This window comes from Micromys minutus (assembly GCF_963924665.1).
Source record: "Micromys minutus genome assembly, chromosome: 3".
In the NCBI taxonomy this organism is placed as follows: Eukaryota; Metazoa; Chordata; class Mammalia; order Rodentia; family Muridae; genus Micromys; species Micromys minutus.
The window spans coordinates 89,845,262-89,871,278 of NC_137972.1; the positions used below are offsets into that span (position 1 = coordinate 89,845,262).

At 42.4% G+C, this 26,017-nt stretch overlaps 1 protein-coding gene and 1 pseudogene across 3 annotated transcripts in view; both read right to left on the reverse strand.

Annotated features, from left to right (window-relative positions):
• THADA (THADA armadillo repeat containing) overlaps window positions 1-26,017 on the reverse strand; it is a 264,934-nt gene that overhangs the window by 135,047 nt on the left and 103,870 nt on the right. For both annotated transcript variants that reach the window (XM_080914535.1, XM_080914534.1), the window contains exons 26-27: window positions 8,574-8,663; window positions 6,799-6,930 (exon numbers count right to left, since the gene is read on the reverse strand). In XM_080914535.1, the coding sequence (XP_080770661.1) occupies window positions 6,799-6,930; window positions 8,574-8,663 (222 nt within the window). The remainder of the gene's footprint in view (window positions 1-6,798; window positions 6,931-8,573; window positions 8,664-26,017) is intronic.
• On the reverse strand, window positions 17,536-18,006 carry LOC308418641 (small ribosomal subunit protein uS17-like; annotated as a pseudogene). The gene has a single exon. The product of its transcript is annotated as a small ribosomal subunit protein uS17-like (transcript).

The following is a 26,017-nucleotide window of genomic DNA, read 5'->3' on the forward strand; positions in this document are numbered from 1 at the left end:
ATATGGCAGCCTCTCAGAGTATGTAAAGACCATTACCATGCTGGCTTTACCCAATCTTCCCCAGTCTAACTGCTTCCAGATGTCTAGCTTCCTCCACACTGTGGTCACTGCCCCAAATAAATATTAGCCTACCAATGACCCTCCTAAAATGGGGGTCCCAGAGCAGAACAATAAACAGAACAATGTGGGCCTGGCCTGACCCTTAGAGTTCAGGAGGGCCATGGCAAAACTCTGCTCTCTGACAGCAGCAGTGTGTCACACTGCACCCTGTGCTCACAGAAAACACCATTCCTAAGACTTTCTTACACAAAATGACACGAAAGCAAACACCCTACATTCTAATCAGATATAAATTTTATTTATTTTATTGATATGAGTACACTGTAGCTGTTTTTAGACCCACCACAAGAGGGCTTCAGACCCCATTACAGATGGTTGTGAGCCATCATGTGGATGCTGGGATTTGAACTCAGGACTTCTGGAAGAGCAGTCAGTGCTCTTAACCACTGAGCTATCTCATCTGTAGTCTCACGCCACTTTTCTAAGGCTATTTGGAATATATATGTTAAAAATGAAAAGCAACAAAGCTTATTGTGTGAACGTTAGAGGAGAGCTCATACAAGTCAGTTTTCGCCTCTTATCATGAGGGTCTCAAGGATCAAAACCAGGTCATCTGTTAGGCTTGGTGTCAGGGTCTTTACCTGCTGAGTCAATTTGCCAGTCTCTATCTTCAATCAAGAACTATATCAGACTTATATAAAAACATATAGGGACTAATATGGCATTCAACCATCTGTCCAGAACTAACCATTAAAAAAGAAAATGCACATCGTAAATAAAATTCAAGTTCTGAGTTCATGGCTTCCCAGTTGCCTCCATTCCCCAAGCTGCACAGAGGTAATGGGTAGTGTGGATTTATGTTAAGGCAATATACATGATTGGACAGGAGACAGATAGGCTGGAAAGGTTGAGGAGTAGAGGTGGAGAGTGGGAAGATTCGGGAAGGAATCAAAATGGAGCTGGAGAAGGAGGATCTAGATTCAGGTGGTCTTAATTGGTGATAGGTAGATACAAACATTTTAAAGGGATTCTATAGGTCTTTTTATCTCATATAGAAAGTTTGTATCTTTGTCCATTGGATATAATCTTATTGTGTAGAGGGTCTGTGGATTAAGAATTTAATACATAAACCTGCTCGAAAAGCTATCAAACTTTGGAGTCATGTTTGTGCCGGGCAGTGAAGAAAAGTAAGACGCCGGGGCAGGTGAATCCACCTGGGACAGAAGCAATGGGCACCAGAGTTCTTAGAGGCAGCCTGGAGTGCCAAGTGGTGTGAGAACCGCATGGTGTGTGCTTGGAGTGAGACTGTGGGGGCCAATAAAAGGTTAAGCCATCCCTTTAATATTTACGTAACAGAGTAGGGCCTACGCTTGCTTTGCCACCCTGATTCCTGAAGGCTTTGCACTTCCAGTCGTTTCTCTATGTCACACACACTTTCCAAGTTGCAATAGAGTCTGTTTTCATTTAAGTGAGTCAAATGCTGACTGAAGTTACACTTCGACCAGCCAAGGAACGCCATCAAGCAATGAGGTGACTCAGACATGACTTACTCTTAGGGAATCCTTACTAATTCTCAGCAAAAACAGCACAGAGCATTTATGAGTGATACATTTAACGAGCCACTTGAAAATAACTGATATCAATACAACTAACCGGTCATTTAAAAAATTGTTTTCTGCTGCTGTTGGCAAAATATTTCCATGCCCCATGGTCCCCAAAGTGCTGGCATGATCGTGAGCTGACTTTTGGTCCCAAGACTGTCAGTTATTGAGTTCCGGGACAAGCTCTCACAGGACACAGTGCTCTCTCCCTAGAACCCCACCTTCATCTGGCTTCAGGGTTTTCCTTCTAATTTATTGGCAGAAACTCACCAAAAAAAAAAAAAAAAAAAAGTGCTTAAAAAATGCCTGCTGTTTCTGAGTGTAAATGTTCTCAACCCAAGTGATGACAAATGTCTGAGGATGCAGTTACACTGACATGTGGGACACATTATACACATTCACTGAAAAGACGTACTGTTACCTGCCAATCAAACATGTGCCGTTATTATATACCACTGGAGATGAGAGAGACAGAGTCTCTGTGCAGTCCTGGCTGTCCCGGAGCTCTCTATGTAGACTAGACTAGCCTCAAACTCACAGAGACTCTCCTGTTTCTGTCTCCCAAATAATAGGGCTAAGGTGTTAAATGGTATGTACCATTGCCTGAAGTCTTAAAATTATCCTTCTCTATTCTCCTATTATTGACTGTCAACCTCCTAGAATTCCATCACACATAAACTTAGGAGCAGTATTTTGTAAGCTGGACATCTACACTGATGCTCTCTTACCTGGGTTTTCTTGCTGTATTATTAGATGGCTTTCCTTAGATGTCTGGCTTCATTATCTGTATGAGTTAAAACAGAAAAACAGTACTTTGTTGCTTCTTCTATCCTTATCTATTCAGGCTTCTCTCCTTTGACACTAAATCAGGCAGCAGGGTACTTTCTACAAGGCAGACTTTTACAGGGCTTCTCTAAAGGACAGCTGGAAAGGAGTTCATAATCCAAGAAGCTCCCAAGCTCATGAGGCCAGAGAGAACCAAGGTAACATTCAGTCCAAGAATTTAATTTGATCAAAACTTGTTTGAAAAGGAAGTGGAACGTCAGAGAAGTGAATCACAACATAAGCAAATGTCAGAGCTCATATGAGAACAGAGACTTCCTCAAAGGCCAGGTAAAACCTGAAACCCAGCTGAGGCTCCTACCTATATAAATCACAACCGTGGCTACATGTGGTTCCAATAATAAAGGACTGGAAGTCCTTGAATAATTCAGAGATAAACAGATCTGCTCACACACAAAGTTTTGACTCTGTTTTATTTTTACATTACTCAATTTAACTCAGTGTCCAAATTAGGACTAGGTGGGGGGAAAGTACCACAAAACAACAACGCCTGTAGCTGTTTGGCATGGAAGGAGATTAGTTTATGCTGGGGAGCAAGCACTGAGCACGGCAGTACTGTACAGTAGTGATGGACGACAAAGAAGGAGTGCACTTGGAAGAGGAAGGACAGGACTTCCCCCTTGGTGGTCCCAGAGCCACTCTGCTTGCCTTATTGTCCCTTTAAAGCAAGTGTTGCCTTCTGTTTATCTAAAAGGATTTTGGGAAGTCAGAGAAGGTACAAATAAGAGATGGATGGATGGATGGCACATAGGTTAGTTGAAGTCCTGAGTTCCATTCCTAGCACTTCATAATCTTGGCATATTGGCACATGCTTATTATGTGGGTGCTTGGGAAGCAGAGACAAGAGGATCAGAACTACAAGGTCATCTCTGGCTACATACTGAGTTCAAGAAAAGTCTGGGCTGTATAAGACTCCATCTCAAACCAAAACCAGGCAAACACAAACAGACAAGTAAATTCAAAAAACAAAACAGCGCTTTACCGCACAAACTTAAAGGCGAGCTCTTGGTACCAGAATCTAAAGGAAGGAGGAACTCATTACTGTTTCCTGTAAGAGCCACAATACCCAAGCACAGAAGACATGCTGCTTCGTTCCATAACCTGGAGAAGGTACAACGTTATCATCTACATTATATAATTAAAGGGAAACAAGACCAGAATCACAATATTTCCCAACTATCAGAGGACCAACTCTGAGTTGTTCTATTTCCACCTTCCTTTTTGATACGATTGATATAATCCTAAGGGTCCTGAAATATTTTCAAATACATGAAACATAAGCTTTCCTATTCTTTGATTGTTGACTAGAAATTTGTCTGAATGTGAAATGCCCACCCCATAGGTGAATGATTTCTACACGTACATATTTGTTTTGTTATTTGTACTTGTTATTGTCAGGGAAAGAAAGCAAGTAGATTTCACTTTAAACAAAGGAGAACAAATAAATTGGGGAAGAGAGGTACTGAAAACAAATTAAACTAAGCTGGGAGAAGAGGATGCTGAGGGAGGGAAGAAGGACACTTTCTAAGTGCCCCAAACAGTGAAGTGCAGTGAGGAGATTTCTCCCCTGGTTGGTGAGCTGCTGAGCTCTCGCGGGGGGGGGGGGGGGGGGGGGGGTGGGGTGGGGTGGGGGTGGGGGTGGGGGTGGGGGGGTGGGGGTGGGGTGGGGGGGTGGGGGGGTGTTACAGCAGGAGGTACTTTTATTAGATGCGGCAAGGCCCTCCAGAGCCCAGTCTCCACAGCCCAGACCCACAGTCATGGCTAGGAAGCTTGGAACCTGCCTGTGAAAGGAATTGAAAGGCTCCTGGCCCTTTTAGTCTCAGAAAAGACTTTGACCCTTTAAACAGACCACATGCTAGCGAGCTGTAGTCACGTGGTGTCCTGGGCTCTGGAAAGCACCAGCACTCTGCTTCATGCTGTCACAACTGCAGAGTGAGCAGCTGGATGTGAAAGGCACTGCACTGGAGAAAGACAAAATACACAAGACTTTAAGAACTGTAAACAAGATGCTGCTGGGGCGAATACGAGCATCTCTGTTCCCAAATGTGTAACAGTCCTAACTGTGCTCACACAGACCACAGAAATTCAAATCAGTGTAACTTCTAAGATTCAGGCTGGCAAAACAAACAAACAAACAGTAACAGAGAAATAAGCTTTTATGTGTATAGGTATTCTCCTTTCATATATATATATGTGTGCACCATGGCCATGCCTGGTGCCTGTGGAGGTCACAAGAGGTGGCTGGATTCCCTAGAACTGACATTACAGGCAGTTGTGAGCCATCGTATGAATTCTGGAAACTGAATCTTTGTCTATTGCAAGAACATAACTGTTCGATCATCTTCCCGGCCTCTTGAGCAGACTCTGAAATCCACAGGGCTGAGGATGCAGCCCAATGGTAGAGCTTGCCAAGCTACCAGCAAGGCCCTGGGTTTGATCCCCAACACTGTGAAACAAACAACATAAAATAAACCAGCCACGCTAACCCAGACACTGTTCTGAGTACCTGCTGTACATCCTTGCACAGCTTAGGTCCTGGAACCCTAACTAGGTGTAATGAGAAAATGAGGAAAGGACAGACAGACATACAGACACAGAATATATGGAATCAGGTGGTCTAGACTCTTCATAGAGAAGCTGTAGTGTACTGGCGTTCAGTGTGTTTATCATATATAGTTGAACAGGGAGGTGAGGGTGTTTGTTGTACACAGCTTAGCTGAAGAAGGAAGCAGGGTTACTATATACAACTGAAAAGGAGATAGGATTAGCTAATCTTAGTGGGAGTAGTCTTTCTTTGTAGGGGAGCAATCTTTAGGCCATGAACTTGGGCTCACAATGTGGTGGTGGGGAGCAGCTGGGAACACTTTCTGCAAGCACTATTACTATCCCCCCACATGGGTGAGAGGAAGGCTTTGCCATTCTTCTGAATCTTACCCAGGGAAATTTCACCCATGGGTCTGAGGTACTAGTGTCACTGACATGGTCATGCCTATGTCAACAACAATACTTACTAAGGACTTCACTGCTCTATACAACCTGATTTCAGGGTAACAGTTAAATCTCTAATACAGTAATCTTCGACTATCTCTTAGTGCCATGTACATACTCAGATTAAAGTAGTCCATTTAGAAGGGTATTTTCAATATAGCAACTTCCTGTTTCTAGGAGCATCAGATAACAGACTGTTTAGGAAAATTCTCTGCAAAGTGAATGTTCTCAACATAGATGATGATGGTTCACAGCATATCTTGGTCTCTAATCTTGCTGATTCTGTTAGTACTTTTCCCCTTTTATCACCTTCCTGAACACACCGAGTAGCTGCTCCCCCACCCCATATGTACAAGTGTTCATGAAGGAAAACACTGTTAAGCTCTTGAAAGTAAAATTTACCACCCAAATTTCTAAAATGAATCACCAAATCCTGGAGGAGGTAGACGGTAACTTTTTATCAGGAAATAAAACCCAGTCCAGTGAGTCACCTCTGTGATCACAGATAGCACAGCCACAGCCCAGGCTTGGTGGCAAACAAACGGCCACAGCATCACATGTCAGAACCGTGTTTCATGATTTCTCACATGGAAATGCGTAGGCCAGCTATGTGAACCCAGGAAGTAGAGCCCTGGATGCTGCACAAACAACGAACACCCCCGTTTCCTGTTCTTCTACTGCTGATCCAAATTTCAATTTTCAATAGATACATTAAAGGCACATGTTAGCCAAACACTAAAAGGTGACCAGAAGGTGACAGCCACCTCACAAGAGGTAACAGAACCTTTGGTGATACTCCTGCAGTTAGTGTGCACCCGCCTGCAGTCTATGCTTTTGGACCTCTTCTTGGCACCCCAAGTTTGAAAGAGAAGGTTAAGTGGGACAATGGGCTAAGTGGCAGAGCCATAGGCATAACAGTCCTGGTTGCTCTGACTTCTCCAGAGTCAGGAGCCAGGTGCCTTTTAAACCGTAGAGGAGGGAATACATGCTAGAATCAAGCCTGCCCATCATACCTGTGTTGGTTGGCCCAATACTGTTCAATACAAACCATTAGTGGTGTTTTCAAAAGGGGTACTTGCTATCAACACCACACACCCACTAGCTGGTCTCCAATGAAAACACTACCAACACATCCACAGGCTAAGCACCCTCCTCTGAAGCACTGGAGACCAGTCAGGAGTGATAGCAGAAAGCTTCCCTGTCTTGCTCTCACACAATGACCTCCAAAGACAATTTACCGAATGTAATTCCCCAAATAAGAACAAGATAGAGTATTTCTCTCAAGTTCCCTACAACATGACACTACCTGATAATGAAGGGGACAAAAGGGGCCAAGCTGAGTGCAGACGACGTGCCATCCATCGGAGATGGGTAGAGTCTCTCTAGCAGCAGAAGTAAGAGGAACGTGCCAGGGTGGCGGTCAGGCTCTCCCAGGTCACTGAAAGGAAGTCATTACACAGAACAGATTTCAAACTGAAGAAGGCAGGTGCTGCTTTCAAACACATTTGTCACTATCTCCTACTTCACTTTAATGTGCCTGAGAAGTCTCTGGCTAAGCAAGGCTTCTGCACATGCTCCTCTTCTGAAGCCAGTCACTCGAGTAGACTGTATTGTCCAGAGTAAGGAATGCGAAGCTCTCCGTGTCCGATGAGTTTGAGAAAGATAAAATATATCAGGACAAAAGCTCACTGATATGTATTCATTTCCCCATTACAGTTTATATGCATTTGCACCAGTACAAAGACTGCCGAAAAAGAAAATGGTACATTTTCTAAAATAGCCATAGTAAAAATTCTACTGTCAGCCTCAGAGTAAGACTGAACAAAATGATTGCATTTTTCACCACCCCAGGGAGACTCAAAGCCCTTATATGACTCTGCTTTGTGTTTCCAAAATTGTTGGTCCTTGTTGCTCAGAGACCCACATTTGATCACTGGCAACTCAGCTGCTGCAATCAAAGCAGCAAGCTACAACAGGCCAGTAATAAAGAATATTAAGAATCCATTAAGCAAATGTAGTATGTAAACAGAGATTTCAAAAAATAATGAAGACCAGAAGAGAATATCAGAGCCCCAGGGACTGAAATGACATGCATTCTGAGCTGCCTTGACATGGGTAGGAAGAGCAGCAAGTCCTCTGAGTCACCGAGTAATGTAACCTGATGGTAACCTGCAGGTAACCTATGCCATCTTCCAGTCACATGGGCACCCACGTACGTGTTCACACTAACATGCAGACAGACACATACATAAAATGAAAACTTAAAAAATGTTTATTATGATATATTAAGTATTCATAGTGATGGTTAATATAAAATTTCTGATTCTCATTTATGCCCTCCTACTGTGGATCCCCTTATACTTCCATGGCGTTTTTTAAAGTGACCCATAAGTTTCATTACAGTTGCTTAGAGATTTATAGGTAAAAGGTTATTTATAGGAGCATGGGTACCTTACCAATGGCTACACCACTGCCTTAAATCCTCAGGGAGGAATGGAGCCCCTTCACTTTGCTTGGTTTGGGTTTTTGCCCCTCCCCCCCCCGTGGTGGTGGTGGTGGTGGTGGTGGTGGTGTGTGAGCTGGTTCTCTACTTCTACAATCAGGTCTTGGAAATCAAGCTCAGGTTGTCAGGCTCAGCAGTGCATGTCTTATCCCACCGAGTCATTTCATCTACTCAGTGTTCATTTTAAACTTTTTATTTTGCAGACATTTTGCCTGTATATATGTCTGTACATCTCATTGCACCTGCTGCTTATACAGGGCAGAAGAAGGCACTAGATCCTCTGGCACTGGAGTTAGACAGCTGTGAGCTGCTATGTGGGTGCTGGGAAGTGAACCTAGGTGCTTTGGAAGAGCTGATAGTGTTCTTAGCTCCTGAGCCACCTCTCTACAGCTCCCCCTCTCCCCGTGTTTGTTTTCTGGAGATGGGTCTGGTGATGTAGTCCATACTTTATAGCAATCCTACCCCTATCTTCTGAGGGCTGCCATTACAGGCCTAAGCCACCCAGTTTGACCTAAAATTGTGATTAATAAAATACTTCACATTGTGACTGCCCTTCTTCCAGTGCAGTCTCAACTTACCTGTCTACTGTATTGGCTACAGTTTCCAACTGTTTGAGAAGAAAGGGATACAGTTCTGGGAAACGAGAAAAAAACTCTCTTCCTGTCATTCTGTGGAGAGAGAAATAAAAAAGAAAACATTACCTTTAAAAACCTCCTTTAAAGGAAAACAGATATTGAATGTAATAGTTCAAAAAAAAAAAAAAAAAAAAAAAAAAAAAAAAAAAAAAAACCCTAACATCTTACACTCATGGTCAACACAAATGATGTACAGTTCCAGTGCTTTTGCTGTGTGGACTTATTTCCATAGCTAAGGTGAGAAATGGTTACAAATATTTGATATTAACTTCAGGCAGGAAAGAGGATAGATACTGTGAACAAGCCCAGTTTGCACAACTGATTTGAGCTGTGAGTGCAGACAACTGAGAGACTGACTCAACTTCAGTGATGAAGGATGGACTTTAGAACAAGGCTTCCTTCCCAACCATGTAATTTTGGTTGTAACTGTTAAAGAAATGCTCCTAGCCTGCTTGTGCTCCTGTTAATAATGTCCCAGCTTGTTAAGCAGCGGCAGCATTTCTGCAGACAGCAAACTGCCAGTTAGTTTTCACACACACACACACACACACACACACACACACACACACACACACACACACACACACACACACACACCCCACCATTCAGACTCACAATCTCTCATGAAGCTCCTTCCCTGGCAAGATCCTGCCTCCCCAAGCAACCACTGGTTTGGTTTCTATTGCCATAGTTGAGTTTCATCTATCTTAAACTTTCACAAAAATGTAGTGGTACATTTTATATTGGCATAAAGTTGCTGAGACTTGTCCACACACTGGCTACAGCACCAGTTTGACTTTTTTCTGGTAAGCAGAACCCATAGTGTGAACTCCTAAGTTTGTAGTTCATTTTGTTGGTAGATATGGGTACCTCTTATTTCGGGGAGGGGGATCCTGAATACAATTGCTATCCTGATATCCTCAAACAAGATTTTTCTTGATCACATATTCTTAATGATTGACGATGTTGAACAATCTTTCTATGTTTTGGCCTTTGTGTGGCCTTCTATTCAAATATTTTAACCCATTTTACAAATAAACTGTATTTTTCTTTACAGCCCCACACCCTCCCCATAGCATATATTCTTTCCTACCGAGTCAGCTTACTTTCATAAGAATGTCTTTAGATGAGAAAAATGCTAAATATTTGATTAAGTCCAGCAATTTATCAGTTTTTCTTTCTATGATTCATGCATTCTATAACCCGAGAAACCTCTGCCTCCTCCAGAGTTTTGTTTTTTATTTTTTTTTCCTGGAAAGCTTTATGGTTGGCTTTTCACACTGAAGTCTAGGATCCAGGTCCATCTCACATAACATTCTGCATTCACACTTGATTTCTTTTCCTTCCCCCCCTTCTTTATTCCCTTTCATTCCTTCTTCCTTCCTTCTATGATGTGGGTTCCAGAGATTGAACTCAAGTCTTTAGGTTGGCAGCAAGAGCAAACAAACAATAATGATATAATAACTGATACTAAGATTAAAATGGAATCTTACCTTCCTGGTATATACAAAATTAAATTCTACTGACTCTAAGGCCCAAAAAGAGTCATAAAAATACAAAATAATAAAAACATGAAGTTTTTTATTATTTTAGTTTGATTTTTGCTGTATACTTCTACATAATGGTTCATCACTGCAAGAAGTCAAGACAGGAACTCACAGAGAGCAGAAATCTGGAAGCAGGAGCTGATGCAGAGGCACTGGAGAGTTGCTGTTTACTGGCTTGCTTCCCCTGGCTTGCTCAGTCTGCTTTCTTACAGAACCCAGGACCTCCAGCCCAAGGATGACCTCACCCTCAATGGGCTGGGCCCTTCGCCGCTCATCACTCATTAATAAAATGCCCTCCCTACAGCTGGATTTTCTGGAGGCATTTTCTTATAATTGAGGTCCCCCGAAAATTGACATAAACTAATCATGACACTGACCTATGTTGAAAAGTTGAAAAAATTTTCCTGGCTATTGCTGGCATGATGCTTCAGGCAGCTCAGATGCTACAACTTCTATGTACCTAGGCCACAGGGTAATTAGAAGATTCACAGTTAATTCTGTTCAATGACCTAAACTCTAGCAATTAGACTATGGCCAGTAGTCTGATAGTACTGCATATTTTTCCTAAGTAAAACAGTCATAGTGGAAAAGGTGGAAGATTTTATATGAGAATGAAGTGTTCTTCTACTCAGCCCTTCTAGACAATCTTGTTCAGACATGTACTGAGGGGAAGTGAAGTCACAGCCACTGAAATGAGACAGACGCTGCAGTAGCAGCAGCAGAGCAACCCTAGGCCAGGAGCTAGAACAAAGGCTAGAAATGTTTGCACTGCTTTACTCCCCAAGGAAGTCACTTTGTTGTGACCCCACAATCCTAATAATGGCCATGTCTGTCCTCCTTATGGAGAAGATTCTTTAAGCACAATCCGATAGCCTTGTTCAGACACTGGGATGGGTAGGGGGAGCTGGAGAGATTGGTTAAGACCATTTGTTGCTCTTCTAGAGGCCACGGGTTCAATTTGCAGCACCCATATGGTGGCAACTACAGTTCCAGGGCACATAATACGCACATAAACGCCAAATGCACAGAACAGAAAAATAAGAAAATAAAACGTTTTTTAAAGCCTTAAAAAGTCTGTTAGGAAACCAAATGCAATGGCCCTGGACCCAACACTTCTCCTCTCTGTGCACAAGACATCTTGGCATCTCTGGACATCTTCCCTTTCCCTGTACCCCTAAACAGTTATTGCATGGGGCTGGGGATATGGACAAAAGAGGACAGGCTACACCAACTACCCATACTCTCTAAAACCAAAGCCTGAAATCAGTGACAGGACAGGACAGGAACTGTGACATTAAAGTTTACCAGCTGGGCTTTATGCTATGCTAGAGGCAATGTAAACACATACTTCTCAACCAATATAAAATAGTCCTAAAATCTCAGACAAAAGCTTCTCATAAGGCAACACCATGCATCCCCTTGGAATTATACTTTCTTCTGCCTTTAATTTGTTTCCTTCCTCAAAAGTGATGCCTGGAATATTAGCAGTAGAATGTGTAATCCTCTGAAAAGCAGCTGAGAAGATCTATCTGAGATAAGGCTATGTTTGGTTAGTCACAGAAACTTCTGTGAAGAAGTAGCCCAACTTTTGTAAACTCTGCAGTCAATTACTTCTACTGTGAGAAAGATCACAAGGCACAACACACTGCAGCCAGTTTTAACTAGAGTAATCAGCAACACGAAGGTCACTTAGGTCTGCTCTAAAACCCAAGGCAGAACTATTACGCACAGGAAATTGTCTGTGGCTTCAATCTATAGGTTAAGATAAAGACTGTATAATCACGTATACTCTTTGAAGTATCTGGATTAATGCCCAAGGCTAGATGGAAAGGTAGTATAAAAAACCACTGAGAGCCTTTTGGTTTAGAAAATTTTTGGTGCAAATTAGATCTCAGGTGCTAGAGGCTGCAGCTAACGTTAATACTGAAGGTTGTATCCATTTCACTGACAGCAGTTTGAATTAATTAAACGATGTAATAGACAAAATGCATGCATGTAGTCCCAATTTGCCAGTCAGATTGATGAAAGGAACGGAGAACATAGCAAATTAGGAAAACTCACCAAAAGTCAAGGCAACATTAGAAGTAAGAGCTGTGGTATGCATGAAGCCCTGGGTTTGGAGCCCAGCACCACATGAAACTGCATATATTGGTACAAGCCTGTAATCCCAGGACTCACTAAGTGGAGGCAGAAGGATCCAAATTTCAAGGCTATGGCTGACTATATAGTGAGTTGAAGGCCAGCTTGGAGTTCATGAAATCCTGTCTCAAAAACACAGCACCACTAAAAGAAAGCAGTAAGCGATGGTACCATTGGGACACAGTTGTCTAAAAGTTCACAAGACAAAACAACACACACAGCGAAGGAGCAACTGTCCTTTCCTATAAAGCATCCGCTTAGGGATGCTCACATAATGAAGAGCCCTGGGAGGCACAGTGCCTCCTTTCACAAAAGCACTGGCTCCTGCTCCTAATTTCTCTCCTGTGAAGCAACCCACAGCAGATACAAGTATCTGTTCCTCTTTAGATTATGCCATGCTCACTGGAGCTCAATCTGGGCACAAAATTGCTGATCCCTAGTTACTGGCACTTGCTAATACAGAAAAGTAATACTGGACAATTAACTTAAAAATAATCAGCAATGATGCTGCTATACATTTGTAATCCTAGAACAAGGAAAACTAGGACAGGAGGATTGCTATGAGTTTGAGGCCAGCCTGGTCCAAAATATACATACAGAGTTCCAGACCAGCCAGAGGTACATATTTAAGATCTTGTCTTAAAATACAGTGATGATGAAGAAAGAGAACACACACACACAAACACGGGGTGGGGGGAGATTACCCATATCATAATCAGAACCTAAATATTTCTACTTAAAGAAAAGTTAATCTGGATGTAATCAAATTTGTAATTCTAATGCCATTTTACTAGAAATATGGAGGCCCAATAGAAAAAGTTTAACAATATTGCAAGACCACTTAGAATTTTTGAAACTGCATAGGAAAAAACCAAACTCTACAAACAAGCCAAAAGCAGCAGAAGAATATAAAGTTTTACAAAAATAAAAGGTTTTCAAGACTAAAACATTCAAAGAAATGAGCTAAAGCAGACTAACTGCAGTGTGCAGAAGTTGCCTTGTTCTTGGTTCTAATAAGTCAACTACAGAAAGGCCGGTAGAACATTAAAGGAAGTCTGCATATTGAGGAATTAACTTTGTTAGATGTAGACACATGTCCTGCAGAGGACCCAGTTAGTCCTTAGAGCTCTGACCTCTCTTGGGTGAGTGACAAAGACAAGCAGTCTCACTTACACAGGCCACATGCCTGCGATCTAGAAACTGTCCTGGTAGGTTGCTGGGCTCTGTTGCCTATAAGGTTGCTAGACAATGACTGCTGAACTACCTCTTAATGACGAAAGGTTTTAATTGGATTGAAGCTAATTGTCCCAAAGAACAAATTATTCATTCAGTTATCTTGGGAAATATTTACTAACTAGTATGTTGTGCAGATATAAAGTATATGACCTTAAAGCTAAATATTTTGTAAACACTTTAATTGTTCTGTTTCTTGGAGCTTAGTAGTTTATTATATATTTTTAAAAATACGCAATTGTCTCTCAAAATGGGAGAAAGGGCTGGCTCCAGGACCCCTGGATAAGAGAATTTATAGATGCTCAAGTCCTTTACACAGAGTGACACAGTATCCATTAAGTCATCCCTATAATACTTATACCCACACAATATAACTGCTTTGTACATATTGTTCTATTGGACTGTCTAGGGAATAGTCATAAAAACAGAAGGCTGCTTCTGTCCAAACATATGCCCTGTTTCTCCAGTACAAGGCGCTCATCACATTGTCAGTGCTGTCATCCTGCTGTATGTCTATCACCTGTTATAAAAGCAAATACTTTTATTTTCTAAACAGATACTGGACTCTGAGAATTAAAAAATAAAATGTAGTTTCTAATGCAGCTCACTTAAAGGACCAGGGTTCTAATGGCTACCAACACAAAAGACCTGAAGTATTCCTAAAACTTTCTTTGAACCAGACATTCCTACAGACTGGGCTAAATATCTATATAGTGTACCCAAAGGGTATATAACACTAACAATTCATATGCGTTGTCAAACAGAGCTTCGAGAACAGGGGGCAAGAGGGATAAAGTAATAATCTAAAATCCCAACCCACCTTCAACTCACTGCTGACTCAAGTCACTTAGGACCCCAGGTGTCAGGTGACATGCTGATTCTCATCTCCAACTTGTCACACTATCTGAGTCTTTACAGACATACTGACTGAGGAACTACCACTTAGAATCAAGCCTTACTATGTGGAAGTAGGTCAAAGGTTTTGGGATGCATGTATTAGAAGTTTATTTAGAAGAAGAGGTTGAGACAGGGTTTCTCTGTATAGCCATTGCTGTCCTGGAACTTACTCTGGACTAAGCTGGCCTCATACTCAAGAGATCTGCCAGCCTCTGCCTCCCAAGTGCTAGTATTAAAGGTTTGAATCACCACCTCTCAGCTAGAAGCTTATTTTAAAAGACCAAATCCACACACCATTTTAGACCACAGCTGACGTTCTCTTCTGTAAATTCTAGCATGTAAGAGGCTTATCTCTCATTTGCTACACAATGACAACTACCAAGTCACTGAAGTAGACACTTTTGAGTTCTTTGGAAAGTCGGTTGGATGGTGCTTTCCCGAAGTGGACACAGGTGAAAGGCTAAGGCAGACTCCTGAAGGAACATTTCACTGAAGCAGACACAGGTGAAAGGATGTTCTGCTAAAGCAAGCACATGAAAGAGCACGTGATGAAGAATTCTTCACTAACAACACATATGTATTGGTCTGCCTTACACTGCTTAGTTGATCTACATCTGTCAGGACTCCACAGATATGCACCAAAAAAAACTTCTGGTGTTATGCTGAAGTTTCTTGCCACTTCTATGTATTGGGGCTGATTGGCAGAGTGATGTCAGCTGAGACAGATGCACACGCTGAGCAAGACAAGACCCATGGAGGACACATGACATTTGGAGAGAGTATGAACAGGGCTAGACGACAGTGATGGAAGTGGAGCTGGTAGAGCTAGCTGTGCAAGACTTGTTGGTCTCACATCTTCACTTCCAAGAGAGAAGCACTGCCGAGAACTTCTCCTGGCCTCCCTCCTAGTCCCCCCTGCTGACTTGCGCTGAGGCTGAGGCCTGGCTGTCTCTGCTAGGTAGTCCCACTGATTCGTGTTTGCTATCCCAAACTGAACTACTGGTGTATCCGTGAAGTAACTTGTGAAATGAACTCCCGATTTCCAGACAAGGCAGACAGGCGTTTCTCCAAAGAACCTTTCTAAACAGGTCCACTTCCCCAGAATCCTTTCTTTTCCACTACCTCTGGTGGATGGTTGGCTACAAGGGGGATTAAAGTGTTTAAGAACCATCATTAAAAGTAGGTTTTGAAATAAAATTAAAGTTACATGTCTCTTTTTTTTCTCATCAAAGTGGCAAATATCTTTATAAAATTAACTGCTCTTTACAGATTTCTTGCAGAAAAATCTAAATTCATTAACGTGATGGCTGACTTTTTTTTGACATTTCTTTCTTTTCCCTCTTTATAACTAGCCATATAGAATGTCTTTTAATGCCATCAACATTCTGTGCTCTTTGTAGCCTACCCATTGTGCCAAACTTGTACCCTTGCTGGGAATACATCTTCCATGTTACCACCAATTTTGCCAGGCTTATACCAAATGAACTTTTTACCGTGACTGAGGCAAGCTTCTAATAGGACATCATCCCTGTTATCTCAAGTCTAAGGCCGTTTTGTTCACCAAGAGAACAAAATACCTGAGGTTGGGTAGCTAGACGAAGAAAACAAGTTTATTTTGTTCACAATGCAGTAGGTTCACCAGTATCAGCTTGGCTCTGGTAGGACATCAAAGCAGATGTTATCACATCTGTTGAACGTGTAGAAGGAAAAACACATCATCAGACAGGAAGCCAAAACAAATAATAAATCAGGGTGTGCTGGATAGTTTAATGTCAACCTGACAGAAGCAAGAGTCATTTTGGAAGAAACCTCGCCTGAGAGAATACATCCATGAGAGTAGCCTGTGGGCAAGTCTGTGGTGCATTCTGACTAATGATTGATGTAGGACTGGTGGTAATGGTGCTGTAAGAAGTCAGGCTAAGCAAGCCATGAAAAGCAAGCCAGTAAGCAGCTTCTGTCTCCAGGTTGCCTGCCCTGTTTGAGGTCCTGCTCTGATTTTCTCAGTGATGGACTATATTGTAGAACTGTAAACTGAAATAAAACCTTTACTCCCCAAGTTGTTTTTGGTCATGATGTCTTATAATAGCAATAGAAGCCCTGATAAGACACAGAGCTATTCTTACAACTATTTGCTCTTATGAGAACTGACTCAGGGCCCCATTTCTTTGCTCCCTTCAAAGGGTAGTACCCCCAATGGCCTCCCAATGAAGCTTTAACTCTTAAAACATCCTCTTTGCAACAGCTCCATTCAAGAACTTTGTGGGGTTGGCAAGATGGCTGGCAGGGAAAGGTGCTTACTGCCAAGCTTTGTGACTGAATTCAATCAGAAGTAAGAGAGAACCAAGCTCCTCAGCATATTGTCATCTGATCTCCACACATGGTGTACCATGACACAAATTCATATACACAGGCTTTAAAACAAACAAGACATATCCACACCAAAGAATGTGGGTGAGTTATGTTTCCTTGGTTCTTTACTACGACCATGTAGCACTTACGGCAAGTCATTCATGAAACTTCCTAATCACCTGTTCTTTCACCAGAGACTACCTTCCCAGGCAGAGACTAAAGCTATCTTCTTTCTCCTAGTGTATCACAAACACTGCATATGTTTCCCAACTTGCAGCTAGTGTCCAATAAAGTTACAGGGCTGGGACTGCAGCTTGGTTCTAAAGCTCTACTTGCCTAACGTGTGAAGCCCTGAGTTCCATTCCTCGTACCAAACCCCCAAGTAAATGAAGAGGAGTTTGACCATCTGAAGACAAGTAGAAGCCCTAAGAGCTTGCTTGTGAGAGAAGCAAAGGAACAGACAGACAAGGACAATTGCAACATTGCACCACTGTGATAAAGAGAGTAAAGGCTTCTATACCTCACTGATTCCATGCTGAGAGCCTGGCCAATGTTCATACACAAAGCAGGTAGGTAAGAGAGGTTTATTAAAGTAATAGAATGTCTGCTTAGCACCAACTGGCTTTATTTTAAAAGTATAATCAAAATTATGCCAGGCCTACTTCTTTAAAAAAAGATTTAAGATTTTTTTTTAAGTTGGAAAATAACTTTATTTGTTCTAAGGCATTGATCCAAGACCCTTAGAACTTCTGAAACTTCTTGGTGCCAGCAGCTTTGGTGACCTTGAGCACATCGAATGGAACAGTCTTGCTCAGGAGCCTGCACTCTCCAACAGTGACAATGTTGCCGATCTGGACATCCCTGAAACAGGGGACAGGTGCACAGACATGTTCTTGTGACGTTTCTCAAAGCGGTTGTATTTCCGGATGTAATGGAGATAGTCCCGGTGGATGACCATGGTCCTCTACATCTTCATCTTCGTCACGACGCCAGACAGGATGCACCCTCTGATGAAGACATTACTGTGAAGGACATTTCTTGTCTACGTAGGTGCCCTCGATGGCCTCCTTGGGCGTCTTGAAGCCTAGACCGATGTTTTTGTAGTACCGAGGAAGTTTTTTCTTGCCGATTTCTCCTAGCAAGACATGCTTCTTGTTTTGAAAGATTTTAGGCTGCTTTTGGTTAGCACGCTCCGTCTGAATGTCCGCCATCTTCCTGGCAGCCTGAGAAAAGGAGAGGCGGGCACACTCCCGGCTTCCTTACTCACTTCCAAGATTAAGATTTTTAAAATGTATTTTATGTATGTGTATCTGTATTTGCATGCATGAGTTTACATTGGACATATACATATAGCAGCTCAGAAGAGGGTGTTCGATCCCTAGGAAGTAGTTATGGGTACTTATGAGCCTCTATGTTGGTGCTAGAAACTAAACTCAGGTTTTCTACACGGCAGCATGTGCTTTTAACTACTGTGAGCCTTATTGCTTCTGTCTGTTTAAACAGGTACACTATATAACCCTAACTAGCCTGGAACTTGTTATGTACACCAGGTTGGCATCAAATTTCAGAGATCTACTTGTCTCTGCCTCCTGAGTGTTAGGATTAATCTGAGTACCACTATGCTTAGCCCTACTTTCTTTATGGGAAGAATTTCATATAAAAATATTGCATAGAAAAATCTAAAACACAACTCCTGCCCAAGTCTAGCCACCAGTCTTAAGTGTTGACATCTGCCCATCTATAACTCTTGTTATATATTATTCTATGATCTGATTTTTTTATACTTACAAACATATCAAGGGTAGTTTCAGCTGGCTATGATGGCACATTTCTGTAATTCCAACATTTGGGAGGTGGAGGCTGGAAGATCATGAATTTAAGGCCAGCCTAGGCTACACAGTGAAGCCTTATCTCAAACAAAACAAAATACACACAGTTCCACGCTCATCTGAAACCACCTTACAAGAGCAGTGTCTGTATGATGTGCTCTGCTGAGTCTCTCCCCAAGGTGTCAGAAGTTCCTAACCAGGAAACCGTGAGCTTACCCTCTTGGCTGACTGGTGTAGACAGTGGTTTTGACACCAGTCATGTTCCGCATGTGACTTGGTTTGTCTACACATCCCACATCTAATCATGGTATGCTGCAGATCTAGAGCTTGAATTTTGTCAAATCACCCGAGTTTAGGCCACTTGGTACACTCTGAATCCAGCCCAATATCTAACAGCTTTAAAAGACTTGGCCTGGGATTAGGAGCTATTGCTGCTCTCCCAGCACCCAATTTACAATTCCTACAACTAAAGCTGGCCTGAGAGTGTACCCACATACACATAGCATGTACTTACACAGACATATATACATAGATAAAAATTTAAACATTTTTATAAAATCAGTAAGAACATACATTGTACTTATAGAGGACTTAAATTTGGTTCAAAGTACTCATATCTGGCAGCTCACACACACCTATAACTCTGGCTTCAGGAGATCCCAGATACCTCTGACCTCCTTGGTTACCTGTGCATCGCACACACTGAGATGACAAAGTGTATAAAAGCACTTGCTGTGCAAGCCTAACGACCTGAGTTTGATCCCCGGAACTGGCCAAAAAAAAAAAAAAAAAACCAAAAGTCGGACGAAGAAGTACTTGTCTGTAACTCCAGCACTGATACCATCAGATGGAAGGCAGAGACAAGAAAAATGCCTTTTTGGGTCAGCAAACTTGGGAGTATACACAGCAGAAATAAGAGAGACCCAGCCTCTTGTGGGTAAGAATTGACCCCCAAAAGTTGTCCCTCCATACATACATGTTCCCCACAAGTATTTCAATTGAATCAATCTCTCTTAGAAACTCTACAGTTAAGATCTGCTACGTATAGGGAAAGACAAAATGCAGAAGTCTGTCTTTTGGACCTTTAACAAAGGCATCCCTCTGCAAACAATAATGTAATGTAAAAGGGCTTTTAGTTAAAAATGTATTCAAGAAAATGAAGTTATCCCTCAAGACCCTCCCCCCCCACAGCTCACATCCTTCTCAATCATCTCAGAACAGGGATCAGTACAGTAATGTACAAAGGACTAAGAAGAAAATGGAGCCAGGGCAAGCTGAAGCACGCAGGCCTGAGGAGCTGCAGGGTAGACAGCAGCGAAGGTGGAAGCTCTGCCCAGCTTTGAAAAACAGGACTTAATCCCAGGCCATGGAGCAAACACCATAAACTATGTTGTTATGTGGAAGTAAACACTGAAGGCAAAAACATGGAGGTTTGCAGTTGCTGTTTTAAATGGAAACCCAATAAACTATTAAAACAGGGCTGCTCCCTACAGTCTGGCCAATAAAACCAGCCCAGAGGAAAAAATTCAGCTAAGAGTCCGCCTCCTTACCATAGCAATTGCTGATAAAATAGCGAGCATATCTTTAAAAAAAAAAAAAACAGCGTCTTCAAAAGGAAACGAACGGCAAAGAAGACAAAGCATACACTCGAGTTTCAAAGGGTATGATCAAATGCAAATCAAAAAAAAAAACACAAATAACTCATTAAAAAGAGATCTGGTTTAGGATCCCATCTGGAGTTGTTCAAGGTCAGTGCACGAATGAGCGCATTAATACAGTAATTAGAGATAGAACACTGGGTGTGACGGCTGGTGCGCGCCTACAGTCTCTGCATTCAGAAGGTAGAGGCAGATCAATCACCAAGTGTGAGACCATGAAGACCTACCTATATTTTGTCTAAACAATAACAATAACATCAAAAAGAAAAAAGAAACAAAGGTTGTCACAGAGTAACCATCTAAAAGTCAAGGCCAAGGGCAGGAGTAGAGCTGCTGTCTGGCATCCATGGGAGGAGAGGCCCTTGTTCCTTTCAAGGCTTAATGCTCCAGTGTATGGGAATGCCAGGGCAGGGAGGCGGGATGGAGTAGGTGGAGGGGCACCCTCACAATAGCAGGGGTAGGGGGGACGGGATAAGTGGTTTCTGGAGGGGAAACCAGGAAATGAGATACCATCTGAAATGTAAATTTAAAAATCCAATAAGAGAAAAAAAAACAAACAAACAAACAAAAAAAAAAAAAACAGCAGAATACCTGTGTAGCACATATAAGGGCCTGGATTTGACCCTCAGCACCACCAAAGCAAAACCCTCAAGCCTCTGCAATCCCACAGTGGTTCTAACAGAACCAAAGGAAAGCCTTGGGCTGCAATGTGCTTGGATCACATCTCCCATCTCCTCTCCTCTTGTCTTCTGGAGACAGCTGTCGATTCTTAGACTTGCTGCTTCTCTGATCCTTTCAGAAGCCACTCAGGAGACAGTTCCCTCACGGCCATCCTGGCTATTAGATTACTCTATCCAGGGAGATAAGTCTTGGTTCTAAGTGTCACTGGTCCAGGAGTGGGCTTGGAAGCACATTTCTACTTGGTTTACTGCCAGGTGCGTCAGTATGCCTTTCTTACGCTCCCAGTAAGTGCGAGGTTCCTTTTTAGCAGTAGAGCCTTTCTTTTCTTCTTTCTTCCTCCTCCTCCTCCTCTTGTTTTCTTTCTAAGAGATTGTTTCTTAGAATTTCTTTCTTGGGCTGACAAGATGGTTTAGTAGGTATAGGTACTGAGTTCAATCCCTAGGATCCAGGGAAGAAGAGAACCAACTTCCATGAATTGGCCTCTGATTTCCCCATGTACACAAGAGCATATAAGTACCTACCTACCTACCTACCTACCTACACACACACACACACACACACACTTTTTTAGAAGACTATGTTTCTTGTTGAAGCCTATCATCTCAAAATTCTCAGAACCAGGTAATCAACTGGCAGTAGTTTGATTCTGTAATCACTTTGCAATCAATCTGTGCTAGACTGTTTGCAGAGATGAGCAGGCTCCTCCTTTCTCTTGCGAGTATGTTTCTCCTTTCTTTTAAGAGTAGGTTTACTTCCCAAATCATTGTCCCCATAATGCCTTGTGACTTCCTTTAATCAAAGGTCGCAGAAGTGGCACTGGGCTGGTCTGACTTTAGGCTTTTGAGAGGCAAGGCCTGCAGTCATTACTGCTCCCAGGATTCAGATGACATTTCAGATGATGTTACATGGTACAAAAGAACTGTAAGGCTGAATCCAGCCATCCCCTAACATTGTGGGAAATTATAAGCTGCTATTTTAGCCCCTAAATTTTGGGGTGGTTTGTTGTGCGGCAAAGTGCTATAATTAAAGGCATTGAATTAGGCTGTGGAAAAAAGTCAGTAACAAGGAACATACTAGCTCCTTTATTATGTTGAATTACTATGTTCTTGAGGCTAAAAATCTGAAATCAGTACAGATAGTGTTAGCAAGGTCCCTTAGGAGGCTTTGTAAGAGAATTCTACCTTTGTCTCTTGCAGTTTCCAGAAACGGCCAACAGTTCTAGGCTTATGGCTATACTACTCCATTGTCTCTGCAGTCACACTGGTTTTTTCCAATCTGTTTCTTCCTCAGGTGTCTAAGTGACTTACAACACCTCAGTACAGATCACTTGCTGCTCTTGCTTATAGTCTAAAGTGCTTCTGTCCAAAGAATCGTGTTAAAACCTGACTCTAGCTTCTCCAGCCAGACATGGAAAAAAGTAAGTGTGTTTGTGTGTGTGTGTGTGTGTGTGTGTATGTATGTGTACTGAAAAGGTAAGCCTGCATACCCAGAGAAGGCTCATTCTTTTAAAGACTTGAACATAACTTGTTTACCTCAGGCTGATTCCTAGCATAGGCATATCCTTCAACAATCAGAATGCCAGCCCAACCAGCAGCTCTAAGGGATAGGGAGGATATGACTACTAGACTTACACTAGATTAAAATATACAGAGTTGAACAGAAAGAAAAGTCATGAGGGCACATAAAGAATCTTAGAGTATCACCCACTCACAGGGGAAAACCAGAACAAATTGTCCCTGTGGAGACCAGTGTGGTGGACTTGCAGGACAAAGACTTTAAAACAACTGTCTCAAAGGTGTTTGAGGAATTAAAGAAAGACATGGAGAAAGTCAAAGTATGTATTAACAAAACAGATTACTACAGAGAGAAAAACCTAAACAAACAAGAGACAATATCCTAGAGCTGAAAAGGAGAATAACTAAAGTGAAATCACTGTCAGGAAAGGAGAATAATAATCCTGGTGCACACAGGACAACTGAAGGTCTGTGTCTGAGGAGCAGAAACCAAGAGGTAAGAAATGCTGGCTGAGCCTATGGGACCCATGGGGCAGCACCAAGGAGATCACTATAAACACCTCAGCTTCTAAAGGGAGAAAGGGCAAGGATAGGAGCTAAGGGAAAACTATGCAAAGTTTGTAAGTTTGAATAGAGATGAATATCAACATAAAAGCTCAGCAGGAAGAAGCAGCAAACTACATACTAAACACTCCTTCACCATGAAAGGGAAGCAGGCCTTAACTCACAGGAGCCTGAGCCAGAGCCAACAGACACTCTGGAAGCCAGAGTTACCAAAAGCTGAAATAAAACCATTAATCAAGAATCATGTTGTGTAAAACTGTGACTTAAAAGATGCCTTCTTCTGAATATAGTCACAGTGTACTCATATGTGTAAAATAATTAAGTAATTAAAAAAAAAAAAGTAAAGGAGACCTAGGGGGTGATGACATTTCCTTCAACTAGCACCACGCATGGGAGACAGAGAAGAAAAATGACTTCAAAGCCAGCCTGGATTTCAAGATTCTGTCACCAAAAGATAAATAAATTAATTAAATAAAATATTGTGGAAAACCAAACCAAACCAAACCAACCAAACAAACACAAACCAAAGTACACTTCTTATCCTGAGACCTGTCCTGCAGGAATTGCTGAAAGGTACCCTATAGGTTGAAATGAAAGGGTACCCTCACTTGCTTCTGAGAAGCCCAGTAGAGCTGGTACTGGTTGTAGGGAATGCGTGTGAGCTGGCCCCAAAGTTGGGAGTATGGGAGGGCTGGAGTTGTCTTCTATGCATTGTGAGGGAGAGATGCCCTCCTTCCCAACACCCTCACCCCTTGTCACCAATGACAGGTGGGAGAGCTGGTCCCAAGCTCATGAGCATGGGGGAGCTTGCCAGCCCCACAAGACCGTATCAGAGAGAGAAGGCTCTCACTGCATCTTACCTGGGTAGTACAATAGAGCTGGCCCTGCTGGTCTGGGAATGTGTGAGCTGCCCAGAGGGCATGAGAGTGGGAGACCTGGCTCTGTGACCCTTGTAGGCTGAGGCACTGGGTGAGCTACCCAGAGCAATGCTAAAGAGTTCAGTCTGGTAGTGTAGTGCAGAGAGCTGGCGAGCTGACCAACTCAATACCACCCAGGTCCAGAGCCAAGTGTTTGAGTTGGCCATCCTAACACCTACCCCATCAATGAACCGCTAGAGTGAGTGCAGGGGCATGTCATACAGGTCCAAAGCTGCAGGATCTCCATGACACAGGCAACAACAGAATAACTGAGAGGAGTCCCAGCAAGGATCCAGTATTGAGCACAAGCCAGAGACCTTAAGTAAGATCAAATACTCATTGCAATGAACATCTCCAGTATAGAATAGGGACAAAAAGGTGTAATGGGATACACTTGACACATGACTGCTTCTACAATGAGACTGTTCTGTTTTGCTTCAGAGAGGAGGTTGCAAAGGTAAAGGGCAGGTAAGAAGGGATGGGAAGATGAGTGGGACTGTATGCAGAATGTGACATTCACAAAGAACCAGTAAAAAGTTAAATTAAAAAATGACAGAAGCTGGTATTGAACAGGTATAGAAAAGCAATGAAAAGCACCAAGAAAGACCTAAGTCACAACAAGAAGTGTCAGGCAGAAAGCTATATTGGCAACCAAGAAAGCTAACATTTTTGAACTTTATGACTTCACTTTTCTTAAAAAAAATTATTTTTGCATTTGAGTTTTCTTCACTTTGGAATGAGATGTGTAACAGGTTCAAAATTTTGGTTCCTTTTATAATCCAAACACCTTTAAAATGTATACTTTCTTTTTGAGGTTATCACTGTCAGCCTAGCCCTGAACTCAGAGATCCTCCTGCCTCTGCCTCCCAATGCTGTGATGTAGCTCAGCTGGCTCAGTTGCAGTGTGCGCTTGGGTGGGAGACAGCTGTTTTCCAGTGGGGAGGAGAGTCAGAGACTCAAATCCTCCTTGGCCACATGGTGACTTTGCCTCTTAAAAAAAAAAGTGTTAGGTGCTAAAATTGCTGGATTATAAAAGAGAAATCATAAAAAGTCTACCGTCAACCAAGGAATGCTAAGAGTAGAAGAGTCTTTCTCAGAGAAGAACACCTACTGTCACTGAGCTGTACACTTAAAAATGGTAGCTGTCATGATAGTGTGTGTTAGTACACTGAAACAAACCACAGCGCCTCTGCTGAAAGGAGGGTTGTGATGGGTAAGACTCAGCTTGGTCTCCCTTTTCTTACAAAACAGGCCCTGCAACCATGAGCTTCGGGGCACATAAGACTGTAGGATCTGTAGGACAGAATGAGATGGAGAAGCATTCTCTGCTCCCTCCCTCCTCACCTCCCACCCCCATATTTCCAGCTTGTCTGGCTTAAGCAGGATGCCACTCCGTCTGCCACTTTCAACTGCTCTCTCACAAGCTTTAGGTACCACACAATGGAAACAGTGAACAGTTTTTATTGAAGCATTTTCCAAAACGTTGTCATCACTAGAATGTTGGTTCCTTGAGATTCAAAACATCCTTGTTTCTGCTCCAAACCCAGTATCCAGAAGGGCAGACAGTATAACTGAGGCAATTAGCAAAAACTGTTCTCCTTACTGTTGCCTTAGCAATCATTTTACAAACTCTGTCCCAAGAGTGAGCTGTCTTGTCAATCTGAGGGACCCAGTCTCATCCTCCTACCTCTGGATGCACAGAGGATCAATCTGTAACTTGGTAACTGGACTTGCTATTCAGATCCTACTCCAGGAAGGCCCTCAGCACAGACTTCCAGGGGCTGAATCATTTAGCACACTTTCTATTTTGTTCATTAAGACAACAGGTTCAGGGCTGGAGAGATGGCCTAGTGGTTAAAAGCACTTGTTGCTCTTACAGAGGCCCTGAGTTTGGTTCTCAACACCCACACAGTGGCTCATAACCATATCTAACTCCAGTTTCAAGGGATAATACACTTGTTTGACCTCCATAGGTATCTAGTACACACGTAGTGAACATATACATATGAAATCAAAATAACCATACACATAAAATAAAATCTAAAAATTAATTATAAAA